We start from the raw sequence: 19,358 nt of genomic DNA on the forward strand, positions 1-19,358 counted from the left end.
AATCTGTATTTACCTATTTTAATTAGGGCTATAGTATGTTACTAAAGAAATGATTGCCCAAGAAATACAGATACATAGAATGTTTCCCTAGTTCTCTTTAAGTGTGTGGGCGAACTGCAGATATAGCAACATGCAGGATTAATTTCCAGAAGGAAACTTTAAGTAGCCTTAAAAAAAATCACCCCAGCGCCTAGGTTCGATTTGCTTCAACAACTCCACACTCAAATTTGTATTTAAATTAAGTTCTTGGGAGGCAACCCTATGCTTTGCTCAAGAGAAGGAAAACTTGTTTTTCTGGTAGGTGTGGCTGCTCTTACTGACATTAAAGAACACCAACCATCCAAAATAAAATGAGTCGGCAAGTGTCTTGGGTATCGTACCAGCATTTTCTTTCTTCAGTATTGTTCTGTATTGAACAACTCTTGCAATTTATCTTTAAAATATTTAAGTATTTATCTGGTTAGGATAAACAATTTGTAGATTATATCTTAGCAAAAAATAAATGGAAGCCTGAACAGAACTTCACTCAGTTGTCTGCTTTAAAAGGTACGTTTTCTCTTTCAGATGTTCACTGTTCAAAACACAGTTGAAAAGTTATATTTTTTTTATCGTTCATTATTTATAGCTAGCAAAAGCCAAAGAAATAACAAATAATAAATAAGTTGTATTATTTAATGTTGACATGTTTTGATATTTCTTTAGTAAAAACTACTTATTCTGTAAGGCTGAACAATATTTTAAGTCATAAATAGATTAAACTGAGGAAAAAATGTTAAATGTGACCTACTGTATGTTGTAACAATGTTAAAATATGTAACAACCTGGGAATAAGAATGCTCAGGGGAAACCTTTTGTCTGACTTCAGAATGTTTAGTAAAAAGACTTACAAACTTGGAGTTCTCAGTCACAAATCTCCAGCAGAATGTTGTATGACAGTAGCAGGCTCTCACCATGTATTTGCAGTTCTGCTCTAAATTTTAAGGACTTGCGGGGGGGGGCTCCCTTTCTGAGACAGAAGAGTCGGTGCTGTCTGCTGCTGCTGTTCTGCTTTGTGCCTCATGTGATGTAGTGAGATTTCTGGTGCCCTGTGGCTGTTCTAGTCTGTAAACCAATTTCTTGGTAGCTGGGAAAGGCTGCTATAAATCATATCAGCCTTGGCAATTGGGGCATTTTAAGGGGTATGTTGTGACCATAGTTCTCCTTACTTTGGTTTTTCAGAAAAGAGCAATTGCAAAAATATTGCACATCATTATTCTGAAGGTGTGGACAATTATTTTTTGCCTAAACTCAGTTGAGATTCAGAAGCTAGATTTTACTGGTTGGAAAATACTGTGTTTAAGCAGAAAACCAAACCCTAGGAGAATTTTTCAAGCCAATCAGTGAAGTTGCCAGTGAATTTAGGCACTTTCAAAGTTATGAAGCTGCTGAGTATGATACCTTGATCAAAACTATGGATTTAGGTTCTTTCTAGTTTTGTATATTTCCTACTTTTGTTTGAAAATGTTAGTTTTCTTTTCCATCACAAAACAGTATTGAGATGCAGAATTTCAAAATAGCTTTACACAATGTGTGAAATAATTATAAAAAAAAAAAGTATGAAATATTAGGTTTAATTATTATTTTAGAATAGACTAACTAATATGCTTTGGAAGAAATATTGTTAGATATATAGCATATGCATACTCTCTGAAGATACAGATTACTAAGTACTTAAGCAAGTTATTTTATTAAGAATCTTGAGAAGTAAATGAAAGGACAAGAAATAGGAGACTATTCCAGTTTCTGCTACACCTGTGACACTGCTACACATTTTAGTTATAAAATATATATCTAGAAATCTGAGTCTTTTAATTATATGATTTTCTTTCTCAGCAGCTGGCTTTGTGCAGCAATGACATGCCTACTAGAAACATTTTCTTCGACTTGTGCAATAAAATCAGTTTATTCCATCTTGGCATCTTACCTCACACTTTTTGCTGGCAGTCAGGGACACTCTTCTACCAGTCCAGTTTTCTTATCTAACATGAATTTGATTAATCTGGGGCACTCTTCTTCCAAGAATCTCTGCGGTACAAGCAGGCCCTTGAAGAGACTTGCTGTTACCTCAATGCTTATGGGTCATATCTGGATGCCTAAAAATGAATTTGTAGAGGAAACTTTAATCTGAGCTCCACTTGCAGAAGTTACTGCTTGAGGGTGCCGTGAGCTCCCTGTCAGGCACTAACACTCGCTAGCACACGAGTGCTGCTAAAGGCTTTGGCCATCCGGGTGCTCAGGGACACCTCTCTGTTCCTGCAGCAGCAAGAGTTTAAGACCTGACCCCCCAAACTGTGCCTGGATCTGAGCCAGCACCAATGCAGGCTGAGAGGGCACAGATCTCCAGCAAGCATAAGATGAGGTGACGTTCCCTGCAAGCCCTGCCTTGTACAGTGCTGGGTAGGGCAGAGCTGATAACTGAGAATGTTTTGTACCCCTAGAGATTTCACCTGTCTCCTGCTGAATTGTGCGAATTGACCTTCCTCTGTATGTATTGTCTTATCTGTGGTGAACTGCAAGTTAGGGAATTTATACATTAGAGATTGTAGCTGGACCATCATGTGCAATCCCCAATTGCCATGTTTTTTATGAACTTGATTAATTCTGTATACATTTAATCTATATATCTGCCCCTACCTCGTCTGTGTGAAGTCCAGTTGAGGTTTTTTTGGTGTATAATTTACATATACACTGTGTAGGGGAGGAAAAAAAAGGTTTGTTTTGATTTAAAAATTAATGCCTAATTATTTATTGGATGTTCTAAAACTTGGATTATAGAAAATAATGCATAATGGCTCCGTGTTCTCCTGTATATAGGTCTCTCTCATGTTCTCTCACAGAACCCTCCATGTACAGAAATTGTAACACATCTGACATATAGAGGCATTCAGAGTGTCACATATAGCATTGTCCATACCATTAATGTGTTCTGTGATTGATTTTTCATAAAAGCACAGTAGCTGGATCTCTGATTTAAGTTAGTGCAGAGTGATAGAGATTTGCCCCCCATCTTGTTTGCGAAATTCTTGAGCAATGATCATGAGTCAATATTATCTCATACCACATGTTTTCTTTTCTGCAGATGTGGCGGTAAAGTACAAGGACAAAGAAATTTGCATCCACATTTTAATACATTCAAAATGTTGTGTGGTGGGAAAAAATCTTACTTTGCTGCAGCTGTGTGCATTATTACTCTAACTTCCACAGTCACACTTTCTTATCTCAGGTTACAGAGACTTTCTCACCTACCAAAAATAATTCAAGAAGGTAGCAGATGTAGAGGGAAAATTACCAATAGCACAATAACAGCATTAAAAGATAACAGAACTTTTATTATATCCCCATACTTTGATGACAGAGAAAGCAAAGTCACGCGTGTGATTGGGATTGTTCACCATGAAGATGTAAAACAACTATACTGCTGGTTCTGCTGTCAGCCTGCTGGAACGATATATGTATCAAAAGCAAAAATTGATGTGCACTCAGATAGATTTGGATTCCCTTATGGTGCAGCAGACATCCTTTGTTTGGAACCCGAAAACTGTGATCCAACAGACGTATCCATTCATCAGTCTCCACATGGAAATACTGACCAGCTGCCAAGGTTTGAAATTAGAAACCGCAAAGCCGAGACAGTTTCTGTTGACTTCACTGTATGCATCTCTGCCATGTTCGGAAATTACAACAACGTCTTGCAGTTTATACAGAGTGTAGAAATGTACAAGATTCTTGGGGTACAGAAAGTGGTGATCTATAAGAACAACTGCAGCCATCTGATGGAGAAAGTCTTGAAGTTTTATTTGGAAGAGGGAACTGTAGAGATAATTCCCTGGCCAATAAACACACACCTCAAGGTTTCTTCTAAATGGCACTTCATGCAAGATGGAACACACATTGGCTACTATGGACAAATCACAGCTCTAAATGACTGTTTATACCGGAACATGCGGAGGAGCAAGTTTGTGGTTCTTAGCGATGCTGATGAAATAATTCTTCCCCTTAAACACCCAGACTGGAAAGCAATGATGAGCAGTCTTCAGGAGGAAAACCCAGAGACTGGTGTTTTCCTCTTTGAGAACCACATCTTCCCAGAAACCGTATCCACTCATGTGTTCAACATTTCCTCCTGGAATACTGTGCCGGGTGTTAACATATTACAGCATGTTCACAGAGAGCCTGACAGGAAAGATGTAATCAATCCCAAGAAAATGATAATTGATCCACGAAAGGTGATTCAGACTTCAGTCCACTCTGTCCTACGTGCTTTTGGGAAGAGTGTGAATGTTCCCATGGATGTTGCCCTCGTTTATCACTGTCGGGTGCCCCTTCAGGGAAACCTTCCCAGAGAATCCCTCATCAGGGATACAACACTGTGGAGATATAACTCATCACTAATCGTGAATGTTAACAAGGTGCTAAAAAAAACCGTACTGTAAGCTCAGAAGTGAAACCTCGGTTATAAGGAGGGAAAGCGGAGAGTTACCAGACAACACAATTTAAAGGCCACAGGAAAATCTCTTCCATGTGAAGTTTACATCTTACAGAGATTCGGGAGAACAGCCCTTTTGTGTACTGAGAAAAAGTAAATGCAGTTGATTTGTGAACTCAGACACAGTACCTTGTAAGAGTCCACAGTGATCAAGTGCTGGTTAAGAATTGGGTTCGTCAGGTACAGCCTCTACTGCAACTTTGGAAGATGTGAGAGCAGAGGCATAGAGAGAAAATAGCTCTTTTAGATGCCTATAACTAGGAAAGGTTATTAGTCAAGGCCCTGGAAGTGACCATGCAGAAATTAGGAAGTTAATGTACTGATATCCAGCTTTCTCTTTTTCTTTATATATATCTTTATATATGTTTATATAAAGATATATATATATCTTTATATATGTTTTATCTGTAAACAATGAACCTGTAAACTACCTGAAGAAGGAATGACTTGATCTCTGGTTATTCGTATGTCTGAAGTACTTGGTGGATAAAAAAATATAGCTGTGCTTAGTGGTGCCTATTAAAAGATGGCTTTGGGAAAGCATCTCCCAGATGAAGAGCTGCACTGGTATTAACAGTGTGACTCAAAATCACAGAGGGAGGATGAGAAACCACACCAGCCGTAGCACTGGGACAGTCACTTGTTAGAGGTATTTCTTAAGGAAAACAGGAATTTGTAGCAGAGCCATGAGTCTTTTAATGATACCAAGGATCAATGCAGATGGTATTACCTCTTCTGGAAAATGTAAAATGAGTTTGTTTTCAATTAAAAAAGAATGCAGTATTTCTCAACTGCTTCAAATAATGCCAAATGCTATACAAGTTTTTCAACCTATGTACAAATAATACAATTACAGTCATTAGTATTAAAGGCAACGTTGCTTAATTCTTGCAGTTTGCATGTCACTGTTTGGGTACAAAATTTGTATGCACCAAGTTGAGTAAAAGGTAAACAAATGTACCATGAAAATAATTGATCAAAATCTACCAGTTTCAATTGTAAAAAAATGAACCACTTATATTCTTGGAAATAGCGTTTATTAAAATGGTGATGTATTGTAACACTAAACATAGCTGTTGGGGTTTTGCTGATCCAAATGACTGTTCAACTGGGGTTTTGAAACATGTAAGTGTAAGAAGGGTGATCCTCTTTTGTTACCCACAGCTATTCTGAATTACTTAATCAATAAGTGCTGAGTCACGTTGGAAAGCTTTAAAACAGAGGCAAGGGATACAGATTGATGTTGAAGAAAAAGAGAATCCTGTGAACTGAAAAGAAGGCTATTTCCAGGTGGAAAGATGGACAGATGAACAACTACTTACGATATGTAATAGTTTGGGTTTTTTTTTTTCTGGCCTTGAAGCCTCATAGCAAACTGTTTCTTCCTTTACAAAATTTGGACATCAGGTGGATTTTACTCCTTTATGTGATGGGTAAGTTGAATTACGTTCTTTCCTTATGTAGCTGCAAGGGTACAAAAGCTGCATCTTTTCCAACCTCTGTCTAAACATAGTGCTGAGTAATTATTAACTTCTGCTCAAGGGTCAGATGGAAAGCAAAGCAAACATTTACTCAGTGTAGTTTCATAATTTCAGTCATATTTTTTCTGTTTGCTGAGCCCCCAAAGCTATGTGCGTTGTACTGATGTGGCAATGTATAGAACCTTAGGGACATCTGGGGACAGTGACAGTCTGGCACTTTGGTGTGTGACAGAGAGAAGTGTGTGTGAGGGTGGGTATGTTTGTTTGGTTTTTTTTTTTAATTTCTACACCAGTGCTGTGTTTTCATTCCTTCATCTGTTTTGTGGTGGCACATACCTATGCCCTTAAGGAGCTCTGTCATTAGTGGATTAGTACCATTAGCTAGCAAATGTCCAGGTGGAACTTTTACTTGGAAGTCTTTAAGAGACAATCTGTAAATAACTGTTTGCTAATTGTATTTATAATAATCGTCAGCTGCTATGTAACAGGCTAAATCTTCATTTACAAAACTAAAAAGGTAGAAGAGCAGTGTAGTATGTATCGGGTGCTTTTCTGCTTGCATATTCTGGGACAATGCAGAAAAAGAGAATTTAGATTTCTTAATTTGTTTAAAATTTTCTGAAACTTGTGAAATATTTGTGGCAGAATCCCTTTCCAACTACCACTTCACAGCTTTTAACAAACTGTAGTATTTGCTTCACAGTGGCAGCAGCATCTCCCTAAGTCTCGTGTCAACAAACTCCGGCAGCTGTATTAACATCAAAGGGTTCTGCTGCAGTGCTACTACCTTGCTTGGCAAGAGGTCCATTTAGAATTTTAGACTTGTGTAGTTTAGAAAGTGCATCTGGAAGTCCAACTCCCTGCCCAAAGCAGGGTAAGGTAGCATAGTTTGTTCAGGACTTTGTCTAGGTAAGCTGGACACACAGTCTCTCTGGGCAACCTGTTCCAGTCTTCAACTACCCTCACAGTGAAGAAGAGCTAGTTGGAATTTCTCTTGCTGCTATTTGTGACCATTGGCCCTTGTCCTGCTGCATGATGCCGAGATGAGTCTGACTGTCCTCTCTATACCTTCTTATTAGGTAGCTGGAGACAGTAGCAGTGCTTCCCCCCCCTTCCCCCCCTCCATTCTCTCTGGAAAGCTGAATTTGGCTCTTGCTGTTTCTGACATCTTGTGCTCCGCCTCCCTGTCCATCTCTGTGGCCTCTCATGGGACTTGCTTCAGTGCACCAGTCTATTTTGTACTGGGGAACTCAAAATTGAACTCAGATGTGGCCTTGAGCACAGAACAGGGGTGAAGAAACCCTTGCCTTGAACTCCTAGCTATGTGCTTGTTAAGTACAGCTCAGTATGCAGTTCGCCTTCTTGGTCCCGGGGGCATATTGCTGAATCCTGTTCAACTTGCTGTCCAACAGCAAATTGTCCTTTCTTGTAAAGCCATTTTCCATCTTGTTGGCTCCAAACTGACTGTTGTGTGGGGTGATTGTGTCAGGATTTGTCAGGTGCAGGATGGTGCATTTGCTTTGGTTAAACTTCATGAGATTTCTGTCAGCCCACTTGTCTGCTTTTTTGAGGACCCTCAGAACAGCGTTCCCTGTTCTCTTGCATATTGACTGCTTCCCCTTCCCCTACAAATTATTATTGTTGGAAACTTGCTGAGAGTGGACTCTGCATCATAAAGTAGTTAACCAATTTATAGACCCTTAAGAACACTTCCGTTAAGTGGTTACCAGTCAGATGTTGTATCACTGATGACCATGTTTTGAGCTTGGCAGGCCAGACCATTTTCCATTCATCTTGCAGTCCATATTTCACGGATTTGGGTACAAGGCCATTTCTGGCATGTTCCTGTCTAAGCTCCTGCTGCGAAGTAATCTTTCAAATCTGATGCAATATTTTATAGGTGGCCCATTATCACGTGGCTCCTTTAGAGTAAGTTGAGTTACTGCACACATCATACACAGTATAGTTACTCCCACGTTAAGAATGACGAGAACTGAGTTTCAAGTTATTGAACGCTTTCTGTTTCATGTAAGTTTTCTTCACTTTTGAGTAAGACAGCAAAAGCTCTAAGATTTGTGCCTCAGTCAGTGTGGTTTGAATTGAGGGCTGTGAATTTGGCTTCCAATTGATAAAATTCTTGACTACAACACATTTTCAAAGTTAGTTTGTGTGAATAAAGGTGGAAAACCAAGTACTTAAGCCTTGTGCTCAAGAGACTGCACCACTGTGACTTCATGCCATTTCTACCACATCACTCAAATACTGATTCTTGCATACGAAAACTCCCCTTTCATTGGTGCAATTCATAACATGTACGTTTGGGAACTTTGGCCTTCCTTCAGTACTAAGTATAAAATTATGTCTCCTTGGATAGTGGGAAGGAAAAAAAATCATACTAACAATAGTAACGCTAGGCAGTTTTATCTTTTCAAGGACATGAGCCAGTCTTCATGAAAACTCATGTTTTCAAGTTGTATAAAAAAAATATTAAAAAATAAAAAAATAGACATTAAGGGGAGATTTTATTGTAAGGGAGGAAGGAGAGGAAACCAACCTAAAGTGTTTCTAAAGCATGTGATGTCATAGATACAGCTTTTAAGTACATGTCAAAACCACAAAAGTATGTGGATATGTATTTGCTTATTTGCTACTCAGTAGTTAACTCATGGGTACACCAGGTCTCCTACAATGATCAAAGCAAAAGACCTTTTTCTACTCCTATGCTTTTCTTCAGACTTTTGAGATTATTTTTTCCCCAGAGATGTAGCACTCACTGTTATTTGCCCTTGCTTTCCAAATTTAGATGTAGCAACTACTTTAAGTGCGTGATTATATTAACTGCAACTTTTGGAAAAGGTGAATGGCTGCTCTGCTAGACATCATTTAATGTAAGAGAGTGACTCTTGCTGTAGAGATTGAACATTAACTTCCCATTCATTGTATTTCTACCTTCCTGTGAACTAAATTATTTCTCACACAAACTACATGAAATATGGACTATAAAATACTGATCAATCCATTCTGAGTTACCATCAGCAAATATGATGAATACTGTCAGAGGTCCTCTAAGGTTAATTGCAATGGCAAGCTCTATCAGATAGATGAAAAGTTGTCTCATTCCCCCTGAGGAGAGATATTGACATGTTCCCAAATTTAAACAAATTATTATTGTTAGCATCTGATCCTAGTTAAAGGATCCATTTGATTCTTCTATTTCAAAAGCTAAGTATTTAAAGCTATCATAAGGAAAAAACATTTTGAAGAGAATGATACTGGAAAGGGCTTGCTATCTTCTCATTTGAGTTAAGCAGTCATGCACTGCAACCAGTATTTGCTGTTACATGTACAAAAGCCTATGGTTCTGAAATAGTAGCTTCACCTTCTGTTTCAATAACAAAAAATAGGTCAGAAGTCAGGTCAAGCCCTACTTCATTTCAGATTCGATGGTGGATTTGAATGGTTTAAATGTGACAAACTATGCTTCAGAGCCTGAATAGGTATGCTTAAACACAAGTACAAACAAAACTTTGTGGTGAATACTGTTAGCATGCTGTATTGCATTATGTCCAAAACAACCCATTCCCAAATGCCCAAATAAAAGTAAATGATTGTGCATTGCATGATGATACCATTCGGTGTGCAACTTTGGTTCATGCAAAGTCTCATTTTATGGACACTGCTGATAGTCCATATATTCCTGAAGATTCTGCATACGTGAGCTTTTCAGCCGTGTTCTTTCCATAACACCAAATGGATACTATGGTCTGGCATACTGGTGGCAAAAACCAAGCCCATATCATTTTGGCCATTTAGTCCGTTTAACCAAGACATTTCACCAGCCAAAAAGCTTGAACCTCGCTTTGACTTTCTATACTCTGGTAGAGGCCAGCGGCTTATCAGTTTTTCTGTCCTCAAGTCCATTATATACAGGTATCTGTTATCAAACAGTAGAGCAAATATCTCTCCAAAGCCCAACAAGGACACATTTGAGAAGTCAGGAGGTTTGATAACCCTAGAAGACAAGACAACATTGTTAGAAACTCTGTCATGATGTAGTCATGAACCTGTATTACTAAAACAAATCCTTATGTCTGTAGAAAATAAGTGTCTAAACTCATGATTCTGAAAGCCGTTAGAAAGAACTGGATGCAAATTTTTCAAACTAAGCAACTGAACACTTAGCTGCAGTCAGGCCTGTGGTTTCAGTTCTGGCTTTGTGCATTCAGGACAGACCCTTCAGAACATAAGTAAAGGTCAGGGTTTGGAAGGGATTCTGCGCAGCACACGGGGGGGGGGGGGGGGGGGGAGGGAATAAAAAAAAAAAGTCTTGTTTCCAGATACACATAAAAGATCAAATGTACTTGTGTTTTACACTAAATTTCCATAGGGATTTCATGCTTCAACATCTTTAAATTAAAAGGTAAAACCTCTAATTATTCTTTTGTCCACTCTTTTAAAAGCTGGAAATAAAACGCAGAAATGCCTTTTTGTGATAAGAAGATAAGATAAATCATTCAAGATTGGTCCTTAACAGAATGCTGTTTCACTCACACTGAGTATAAATTATGCATCTTAATCTTAGGGAGAAATAAAAGTATTTGTTAATTCCCCTACACCTTCAGGGTATTTTTGCCTTAATAAATAAAACTTGGAACAGAAATTAAAAAGAGTAAGTTTTCCACAACTGAACGAGCACTTGATCATTGTGTTACATAAAGCACAGAACTGAGGCACAAAAAGGAGATGAAAAAATCCGTTCTCAGCAATAAGAGAACATCTTTCTCATTTGAAAGATGGAAGGGTAAACTAAGAGGTGAAATTACTCAGTTATTCTTACTGACAAGAAGCACTTTTGGAGTAGATCTTCCTTTGGTAGATACACTACAGATATTCGGGACATTTCAATTGAGTCTGCTAACAGTTCTAAAATGCGATTTTTTTCTTTAATAAGTTACAATCTTTGATGCCACCATTTCTAACAGATACAGATTTGTTCTTTTTATGGAAACAGAATGCCATCCTTATCCTTTAGTGCAATCTGATAGATTTCATAGCATTATTGAGAATGACGAATAAGTAGTGTTATACGGAACAAGAGTCTTTTTAATTTCTTGTCCCATCAAAGGACCCCAGAAATGGCCACCTGGCTCTCTGTAGAGCAGTCTCCATGGCAACATTAACTTAGTCAGTACAGTTTCACATTCACAACATTATTCTCATACTAAATCCAAAACACAGCACTATACCAGCTACTAGGAAGAAAATTAACTCTATCCCAGCCGAAACCAGAACACAACTACAGCACTGCAGTCTGATTTAAGTCTATATTGAAACTCTTCAGCTTACGGAATGAAAATATGAAAGAGGACTAGTTTGTGGCCAGAAACTAAAACAATAATTAAATTATTCATATTAACAGATGATAAATTAGAATTAAACCTGGCAATATGTGTAAAGTAAGATGTTTACAAAATTTTTATCAAGATTGTTTTGGCCTACCTCTGAAGTTATTAAAATTAATACATTCTGCTTCTGATTTACTTAAAGAAGTCTGAGTCTTAACCTGAAAGACTTACCTGAGAATATCATAGCTGGCAAAGTCCCACTGGTATAATCCTAGTGCTGAACTGCACACTATGTATTTCCCATCAAAGTGCAGTCTGGGCTGTAGGGAGATGCTGCGATCTTCAGAAACAGACAGTGTTTTTAAGCACTTGCAGTTTATTTCCCTTCCAATAGGCCAAATCTACAACAGTTTAAGACCATAAAATGTTCACATTATAAATCGTTACACAAATAGAGCAAGCCTTACAGTCTCTCTTTAAGCATCCGGTAAACATGTACATGTGTTTTCTCTCCTTTAGGTAGGAACATCAGTACTTCTAAGTGACTTGTCTTACAGTATTGTTGCAGTGTTGTTTCTAGCCTAAAAAATCCAAGTGAAAATGGCTGCTTTAAAGAACGGCAAAAAATCAACCATCCAATTGGACAGAAATGTAAGAATGTTTCAGGAGCTGGGACTGTTTAGTTTGAGGAGGAGGAGACTGAGAGGAGACCTCATCACTCTCTACAACTATTTGAACGGACACTGTAGAGAGGTTGGTGCTGGTCTCTTCTCACAGGTAATTAATGACAGAACAAGAGGGAATGGCTTCAAGCTCCAACAGGGTAGATTTAGACTGAACATTAGGAAGGAATTTTTCACAGAAAGAGTGGTCGGGCATTGGAATAGACTGACCAGGGAGGTGGTTGAGTCACCATCCCTGAATGTGTTTAAGAGACGTTTAGATGTGGTGTTGGGGGATATGGTGTAGGGGAGACCTTTGTAGAGTAGGGTAGACGGTTGGACTCAATGATCCCAAGGGTGTCTTCCAACCTAGACAATTCTATGATTCTATGATTCAGTTATGAAGTGCTTCCACAGTCACAAACTATTTATGGCACTCTCCAACCCAAAAGTCCCCAACAGTAACAGTACTTGCAGTTATGTGCTTCACTGTCAAGTTAGCACATTAGGCACGCACTGAAAGTATTTATTTCTTTGTATTACCATTCATGTAGAGCTATCATTTAAATCTGAACATGAAGGAAAGCATTGAAAAGTTAGCTTCCAAAGAATTGCATGTTTTGTATGCAACTCTACAAGTGGGGAATATGGAGGAAAATAAAGTCTTATATTATTTGTAAATTTCAGCAAAGCACTCAAGCATTTTATTTCACTGAGTATTGAAACGATACATGTATGATATATGGTACATACCTTGATTTCATACTTATCTGCACTTAGAAGGATAAAATCCCCAGGACTATGCATAAGAGATTTGACTTTGCACTTCTGCAAAACTACCTGTAATTGAAGGATGTAATGATTTATGTTGATGCTGTTAAATAACCGAACTTTTATTTGCATTTTTCACTTCCTTGACAACCTGTATACTGTACTCGTGTATAAAGACAATACAAATACTTTTAGCAACTGAAGGGAAACTAAAGTTTACACTCTTATTTCCTACTAGTGACAACTTGCTGTATTGATAAGTGAACATATGTACTTCACCTCTAGATTGACCCCCCCCACCAAGTTCTGAAATACTCGGAAGAAAAATACTCAGAACAACTTTCATGCTCAGATTTTGGTTATCAAGATCATTAGTTTTTCTACATAATTTTTAAAGTAGCTTTCTTTCAGAACCATTGTTTATATTCATTCTTTGAATCAAACACTGATTCCTGATATTATGCCAGCTGCTTTGAAATAAAAATATCTTCAATGGTCTGAAAGGTTTAATTATAGCTTCTTCAAGTATCTTTTCTGATGAAATGTTATTTTGCAGTATTTCCTGATGTTCTTCAGATTCAGATACATAGTTTAGGATTAGGAAATAGAAATTTAGAACATTTTACAAACTTATGGCAAGTAAGTGTTTTGCAAGATTAATTAAAAATCAATATTCCCACCTTAGTGACCCATTCTGTGTGTCCAGTAAGGGTATTCAGGCACGTTCCTGTTGATAAGGCCCATACTTTCACAGTGAAGTCTGCAGAGCCACTGACCAGAATATCAAGTTCATCATTGTAATCCACACTAAAAACTACAAGCAAAGAGGGTACTAAATAAGGAATACCAGTCTGTATGCATGTGATTTTCTGTAAGTGAGACACTAACTAGATCATATAGACTCTAAAATCATATGCTACTACAGCTTTAACTGTTGATCTTGAACAGTATACGTGAATTATTGCTCTGGATTCCTAAAAATTTTGCATTGCAAAATTGCTGATTTTTGCCCAAAGTAGGAGCATGTACATCAGTGGTTCCTTTATGGTTGGATTATGGCAAAGTGTAACTTTTTTTTTAAAAAAAGTTCCCATTTTAAGAGTTCTAGTAAGTCATTTCCAGCAGGATTAGTACATGTGATGCATCTCATTACTCACAGGAGAGCAGACCTACGGCTGAGTTGAGGATATTTTGCAGTAGAGGATAGAGAAGTTAATTATGACAGAAATACAGATTCTCAGGTTCTACTGTGTTCTTTGCTGTAAGCCCATCTCCAGTCTAGGGATATAAAGAACTGCTGTTGCCACATGCTCCCTGCTACCTAGGTTTTGTGTCTTTTTGGTAGACTCAAAAGTAGTGAATAACCATGGCATTTAGTATTATTTCCGTGCAACTGCAAAACACTACGTGGTTAAGCTTTGGCATTAATCAAGGGCAGACAGATTTAGATCTGTTCTGGCCACTTCCCCACCACCACCCCAAAAGGTGACTTGGGACAGAGCCTAAAAAAACCCCACTATTGTGCAAAGAGCTAACTTACATCATCATCAAAAAAATTATAATTTGCTACTTGACTGGTGAAATTACAATTTGTAAAGTCCAACGTACCTGCACCAGTATGTCCTCTAAAATGCTGTGTCTTTGCCCCAGAGCTCCATTCCCAACAGGCTACTGTGTTATCAAAAGATCCTGTTACAAGCTTTTGTTCATCAAACTTCACTGCAGCACAAGTGTGTGTCTGGATACCATATATGCACTGACCTGTGCTTACATCCCACAGTTTTGCAGACAAGTCATCTGATCCTAGAATATAAAAGAACAGGGTAATTGAAAGCAAAGAGTAAATAATATTTCCAATCCTATACTGGTCTTCCATGTCTGTCTTAAATAGAGTATTTTAATGGAATCGCAGAATGGTTAGGGTTGGAACAGACCTCTGGAGGTCAACTCTTCCAACCCCCCTACTCAAGCAGGGCCACCTAGAGCCAGTTGCCCAGGACCATGACCAGATGGTTTTGAGTATGTCCAAGGATGGATGCTCCACAATACCCCTGGGAAACGTGTGCTCAATCACTCGCACCATAAAAATGTGCTTTAGAGGGAACCTCCCGTGTTTCAGTTTGTGTCTACTGCCTCTTGTCCTGTCACTGGGCACCACTGAAAAGAGCTTGACTTCATCTTCTTTGCACCCTTGCTTCAGTTATTTACATACATAGATAAGATCCTCCCTGAGCCCTCTCTTCTTTAGGATAGAAAGTCCCAGCTCTCTCAGCCTTTCTCCATGAGAGATGCTCCAGTCTCTTAATCATCTTCACAGCCCTTTGTTGGACTTGCCAGTGTGCCCATGTCTCTCTTGTACTGAGGAGCCCAGAACTGGACACAGTACTCCAGGTGTGGCCTCACCAGTGCTGCATGGAGGAGAAGGAGCACCTCCCTCAACCTGCTGGCAACATTCCTGCTAATGCAGCCCAGGATACCACTAGCCTACTTTGCAGCAAGAGCATGTTGGTGGCTCATGTTCAACTTTGTGTCCACCAGGACCTGTGGGTCCTTTTCTGCCAGACTGCTTTCCAGCTGGATGGCCCCCAGCGTATACTGGTGCCATAGAGTTGTTCCTCCTCAGATGCAGGGCTTTGCACTTCTCCTTGTTGAACTTTTTCTCATTAAATAGTACTTCCAAGCTGTTGGAATGGGGAATAAGCCCTAATTTTAAGTCTCAGCAAAGCCTCTTGTTTTCATGTTAATTAAGCTACTAGATGTCTGGCCTTCCATTTTCTTCATATCCTTTTAGCACCTTCCATAGATTCCACCACTGCCTCTGATTGACAGTGTCTACTGAAATAGACACATGGAAATTTTACATGATATGTCACTCTCGGGTTTGCAGAGCCACTGACTATACTGCAAGCTTTAGTTTGTTTCAGGTAGGAAAGGAGTCCACAAAATCTCAAAGGACAGCAGATGAATACCAGGACCCATCACCTGACAGTTTCCTTTCTCTCCCCCAAAGTTTTTTTTTTTGTTTGGTTTGGGTGGGTTTTTTTTTTTGGTTGTTTTTTTTTTTTTTTTAAACTCATAACAGTAAGTCCAGACTTCTGGCTTCAGAGAGCAGAATAAAACCCTGGACCCTTAAACTTGTTTTTCCTAGTGGTTTCAGCACAGAAGCATGCCACTTTTCAGAAAGTTTTGACAATGATGCTTCCTGTGTATTTACATTCCTCGCTGAGTAGGGAAGTGAAGGACCGGGTAGAGTCCGGGTGTTGGTTTCTAATAATCATCTTAATGTACCAACAAACGTGGGAGTACTTAGCCAGTATTCCAAACTTATCCTATAGCATTGTCATCTCAAGTGATTGGGAAATCCTTGGAATATGCTCTGACAGCAGTCCACTGTAACTTTGTTACTATTCTTTCATACTGAAGGTTTCATATTTCTTCTGGCTTTATTTTTAAGTTCAAACGTAAATCTTGAAGTCTACCGTCTTTGGGGAGGAAGCTAAAATTATCATTACAATGTGCAAGTCAGACTAGTAGCGAGGTTAAATCTAGTTTACAGGTCTTCATATAAGCACTTAAGAACTGAAAGTGCTTACCGACTGTATCAGAGAAACTGTCTTGTTTCAAGGAAGAAGACAGACTTTTCTTGCCACACCATGGGAGACTGCAGTGATCACATAGCCCAAACAAGGTCCTTTTAACTGGAAGTTATCCTCCAAGAGGATAACTAACATAGCTGTACTTCTCAAATGGTCTTACTAATCTGAAGCATGATACCTGCTGTCACTGTTTAGGTTTTTTTTTAACCAACAAAGAAATTGGTCTCCCTGTTTTCATATTAAATTGACTAATAAGTTTATTAGTGTGCCAGGTGTTTTAGAAACTGAAAAAAAAAAAAAGTCATTTTGAATCATCTTAAACTGCATTAGGACTACGAAAATAATCTGTCTGGTAAATGAAAAGCAAATTGTTGTTAATCATACGGGGGGTGGGGGCAGAAAACAAAGAATTGTAAGACTCCAAGTTTTCTGTCCTTCCTACCTGTACACAGAAGTCCGTCTTTATAGTAAAGTGCATACACTCTGGCACTGTGTCCAATTAAAGAGGATGTCTCAAAGGCTTCGTGGTCCTTCAGTTGCTTCATCCTTAAAATAGCCTTTAGGTAAACCTTCTTCCAATGTAGAGGATCCTGAACAGAGTCATCTATTTGCCAACCCAAATTCTTACACGCAGTCTGCCACACCTCTGTACAGGCACTTATAACCTTATTCCACTGCTTAGAGACGAGGCAACACGTGAGTAAGGTCTGAGGATCAAGCCATTTTAACAGATAAAAACTAAGTTCCAATGGAAGAAGTTTGAGGAAGTCCCTCTTGAGGAGAATCTCTAGATTATTGGAGAGGTGCCTGAGCTGGACTGCTCCACTCAAGCTAATCAGGTGATCCAGAGTTTCATTTTTCTGCAAGTCCGTCAGAGAAAGAAATGTAATAGAAATGTTATCAAGCCATGCTTCAAAGTCCTTTTTCTCCATAAGGTTATGGAAAAATTTACCTGTGATACATCAAAATACTGTATTAGTTCCGTTCAGAAAACAAAGTAAGCATCACATCTTTATTACCGGTACATCAGTATTCCAAATGGCATGTTAACACATAGACTGAAGTGACCAAATGCATTTTAAAATATTCATTAGGTTAGGACTAAGAATTTGCGTGTACTTTGAACTATCATTTGTCCTGCATCAGGCTTAGAAGTAAATTGTATGGAGCTAGTGAATGTTAGCAATCATTATTAATGTTAACATCTTTCTTGTTCTAGGTTAAGACTTTTGAATTCTGAATCCAATAAGGTAAGGGTTAGCTTAAGTTTTAAACCTATTATAGCAAATAAACACTGTTTTACAGTTTACTCATGGAATATACTGATAAAGGGAAGAAATCAAAGCATATCAGCAGAGTGGTAAGCTAGTTACTGACAGAACTTATTCATACCTTTGTCCTGAACTATTTTAAACACAAAGCAGGCAACTGTAGTTTTTCTTAAAGAAGATACAGAGAGATGTCTGAAAAACTGTTTTGAAGGATATGTCAGCCATCTTTCTTTTTCGTTTGTGTAAAGGCTGGAGATTGTACTGGTCTAGTATCAGTTTTGACATGTTTGCATTGCTTTGACCTAAACGTTTAGCTTTTCTTTTTATTTTTAATTCCTGGTGCGGTTTCCTATTTTTTCAGTTTATTTCCAATGAAAAGAACTAACTGTGAAACTGAAGGTTTGAAATACTACCTCCTGAACTAGGCAATCTGTATGCATTTATGCTATCCTGACGCATCTCAAGTTCCTACAATAAGCTTGGACAAGTGATTACCATGATAAGCATCAGGCAAACAGTTAAAAAGCTGCAATTATTTATTTTCCCTGGAAGATCCAATTCCATTAATTAGACAACTGGCTGAATTTAATTCATAGAAGCTCCCAAACCCAAAGAATCGAGGAATCTGAGTGGGAGTCAATTCTGTGCAGACATTTTACCTTCATAGAGTAAAATCTCAGAGTACACCTCTTAACATGGCATAGTAGTACAGAAAAGTACAGTCTGCGAAAGGCCACACATGGCAAGCAATTGTTGCTAAAAACACAAGAAGGCACTGAGTGTCAAACGCACGGAAACAGCTGCTCCTATCAAGTCACAAGTTCGTACAGTAACTTTTACTGCTGACAGCACTTACCATCTTTCCTCAGCACATACGGTAGAGAATATATTTGCTGTTCTAACAGGCATGTGTTCTCTTTAAAATAAGCAAACATTTCTAACAGGCTCCCTATGAATAAAAAATAGGTGAGCTCTACGGCGTTTCTTGTATTCAATACACGAAGTTAATACTGCAACCAAGAGCTGCTCTGAGGCCCCGAAACCGGTGCTCAGAGCCCGGGGCTCTTCTCTGGCTGTCACCCAGCGAGCCCACCGCTCCCCCCGCCCGCTCCCATGTACCTCCGCACGCAACAACCACGGCGAGGGCCGCAGGCTTCCCGCGCCGCTGCCGCCGGCGCCGCTCGCCCGACTCCCGTGGGCCGCGGCGCTCACCTCAGGTAGCGGCCCGGCGCGGAGCGTCCTTCGACGGGCAGCCGACGCGGCTCGCGCGGCCCCCCGGAGCCCGGCGCGTGCTGGGGCTTCCCTGCGGCCATCGCTCCCACAGAGAGACGGGCTCCCAGCGCTTCCGCGGCCCGCACGGCGGCCTGCGGGCACCCGCGTCAGGGGGTCGCACTCGGACGGGACTGGGCGCCTCCGGCGGGGAGGGAAAGGGAGGGGAGGCGCAGGGCGAGCACCGCGCCGCAGCCCCTGCGCCGGGTGAACCGGCGGCACTGGGTGGACAGCGCTGCCCAGACCCCGCCGCGCTCCGTGGTCGGGCAGTTTCCGGCGCACGCCCTAGACGTCATCACCCCGCTGCCGCACTCCAGCCGTTTCCGTCCGGGCCCGAGTCTCGCAGCGCCGGCGCGGCACCGCGCTTGGGGGCCGGTCGGGTCCGGCTCGGTCCTGCCTCGCCGCCCGTCCCGCCCCAGCCGCCCGTCCCCGCTGCCC

At 39.9% G+C, this 19,358-nt stretch overlaps 2 protein-coding genes across 3 annotated transcripts; one reads left to right on the top strand and one right to left on the bottom strand.

Annotated features, from left to right (window-relative positions):
• Positions 1–3,176: 3,176 nt before the first annotated feature.
• LOC309679293 (uncharacterized protein) lies at positions 3,177–4,472 on the top strand (the record flags this gene model as incomplete). Its single annotated transcript, XM_082492571.1, has 1 exon — positions 3,177–4,472. The coding sequence occupies one exon, from the start codon at positions 3,177–3,179 to the stop codon at positions 4,470–4,472; it is 1,296 nt and encodes a 431-aa protein (XP_082348697.1).
• A 5,071-nt stretch (positions 4,473–9,543) lies between these two features.
• On the bottom strand, positions 9,544–18,974 carry FBXW2 (F-box and WD repeat domain containing 2). 2 transcript variants are annotated; one of them, XM_082492480.1, is made up of 7 exons: positions 18,864–18,974; positions 16,823–17,332; positions 14,393–14,587; positions 13,465–13,598; positions 12,767–12,853; positions 11,583–11,752; positions 9,544–10,018 (listed from the first exon to the last, which is right to left on the bottom strand). In XM_082492480.1, exons 2-7 carry the CDS (start codon positions 17,310–17,312, stop codon positions 9,730–9,732), a joined length of 1,365 nt encoding a protein of 454 aa, XP_082348606.1. In that variant the 5' UTR covers positions 17,313–17,332; positions 18,864–18,974; the 3' UTR covers positions 9,544–9,729. The 2 variants fall into 2 exon arrangements, with proteins under 2 accessions (XP_082348606.1, XP_082348607.1); XM_082492481.1 differs by lacking the exon at positions 18,864–18,974 and having other exon boundaries at positions 16,823–17,553.
• Positions 18,975–19,358: the final 384 nt, after the last annotated feature.

Source organism: Vanellus vanellus (assembly GCF_965231255.1).
Source record: "Vanellus vanellus genome assembly, chromosome: 18".
Lineage (NCBI taxonomy): Eukaryota > Metazoa > Chordata > Aves > Charadriiformes > Charadriidae > Vanellus > Vanellus vanellus.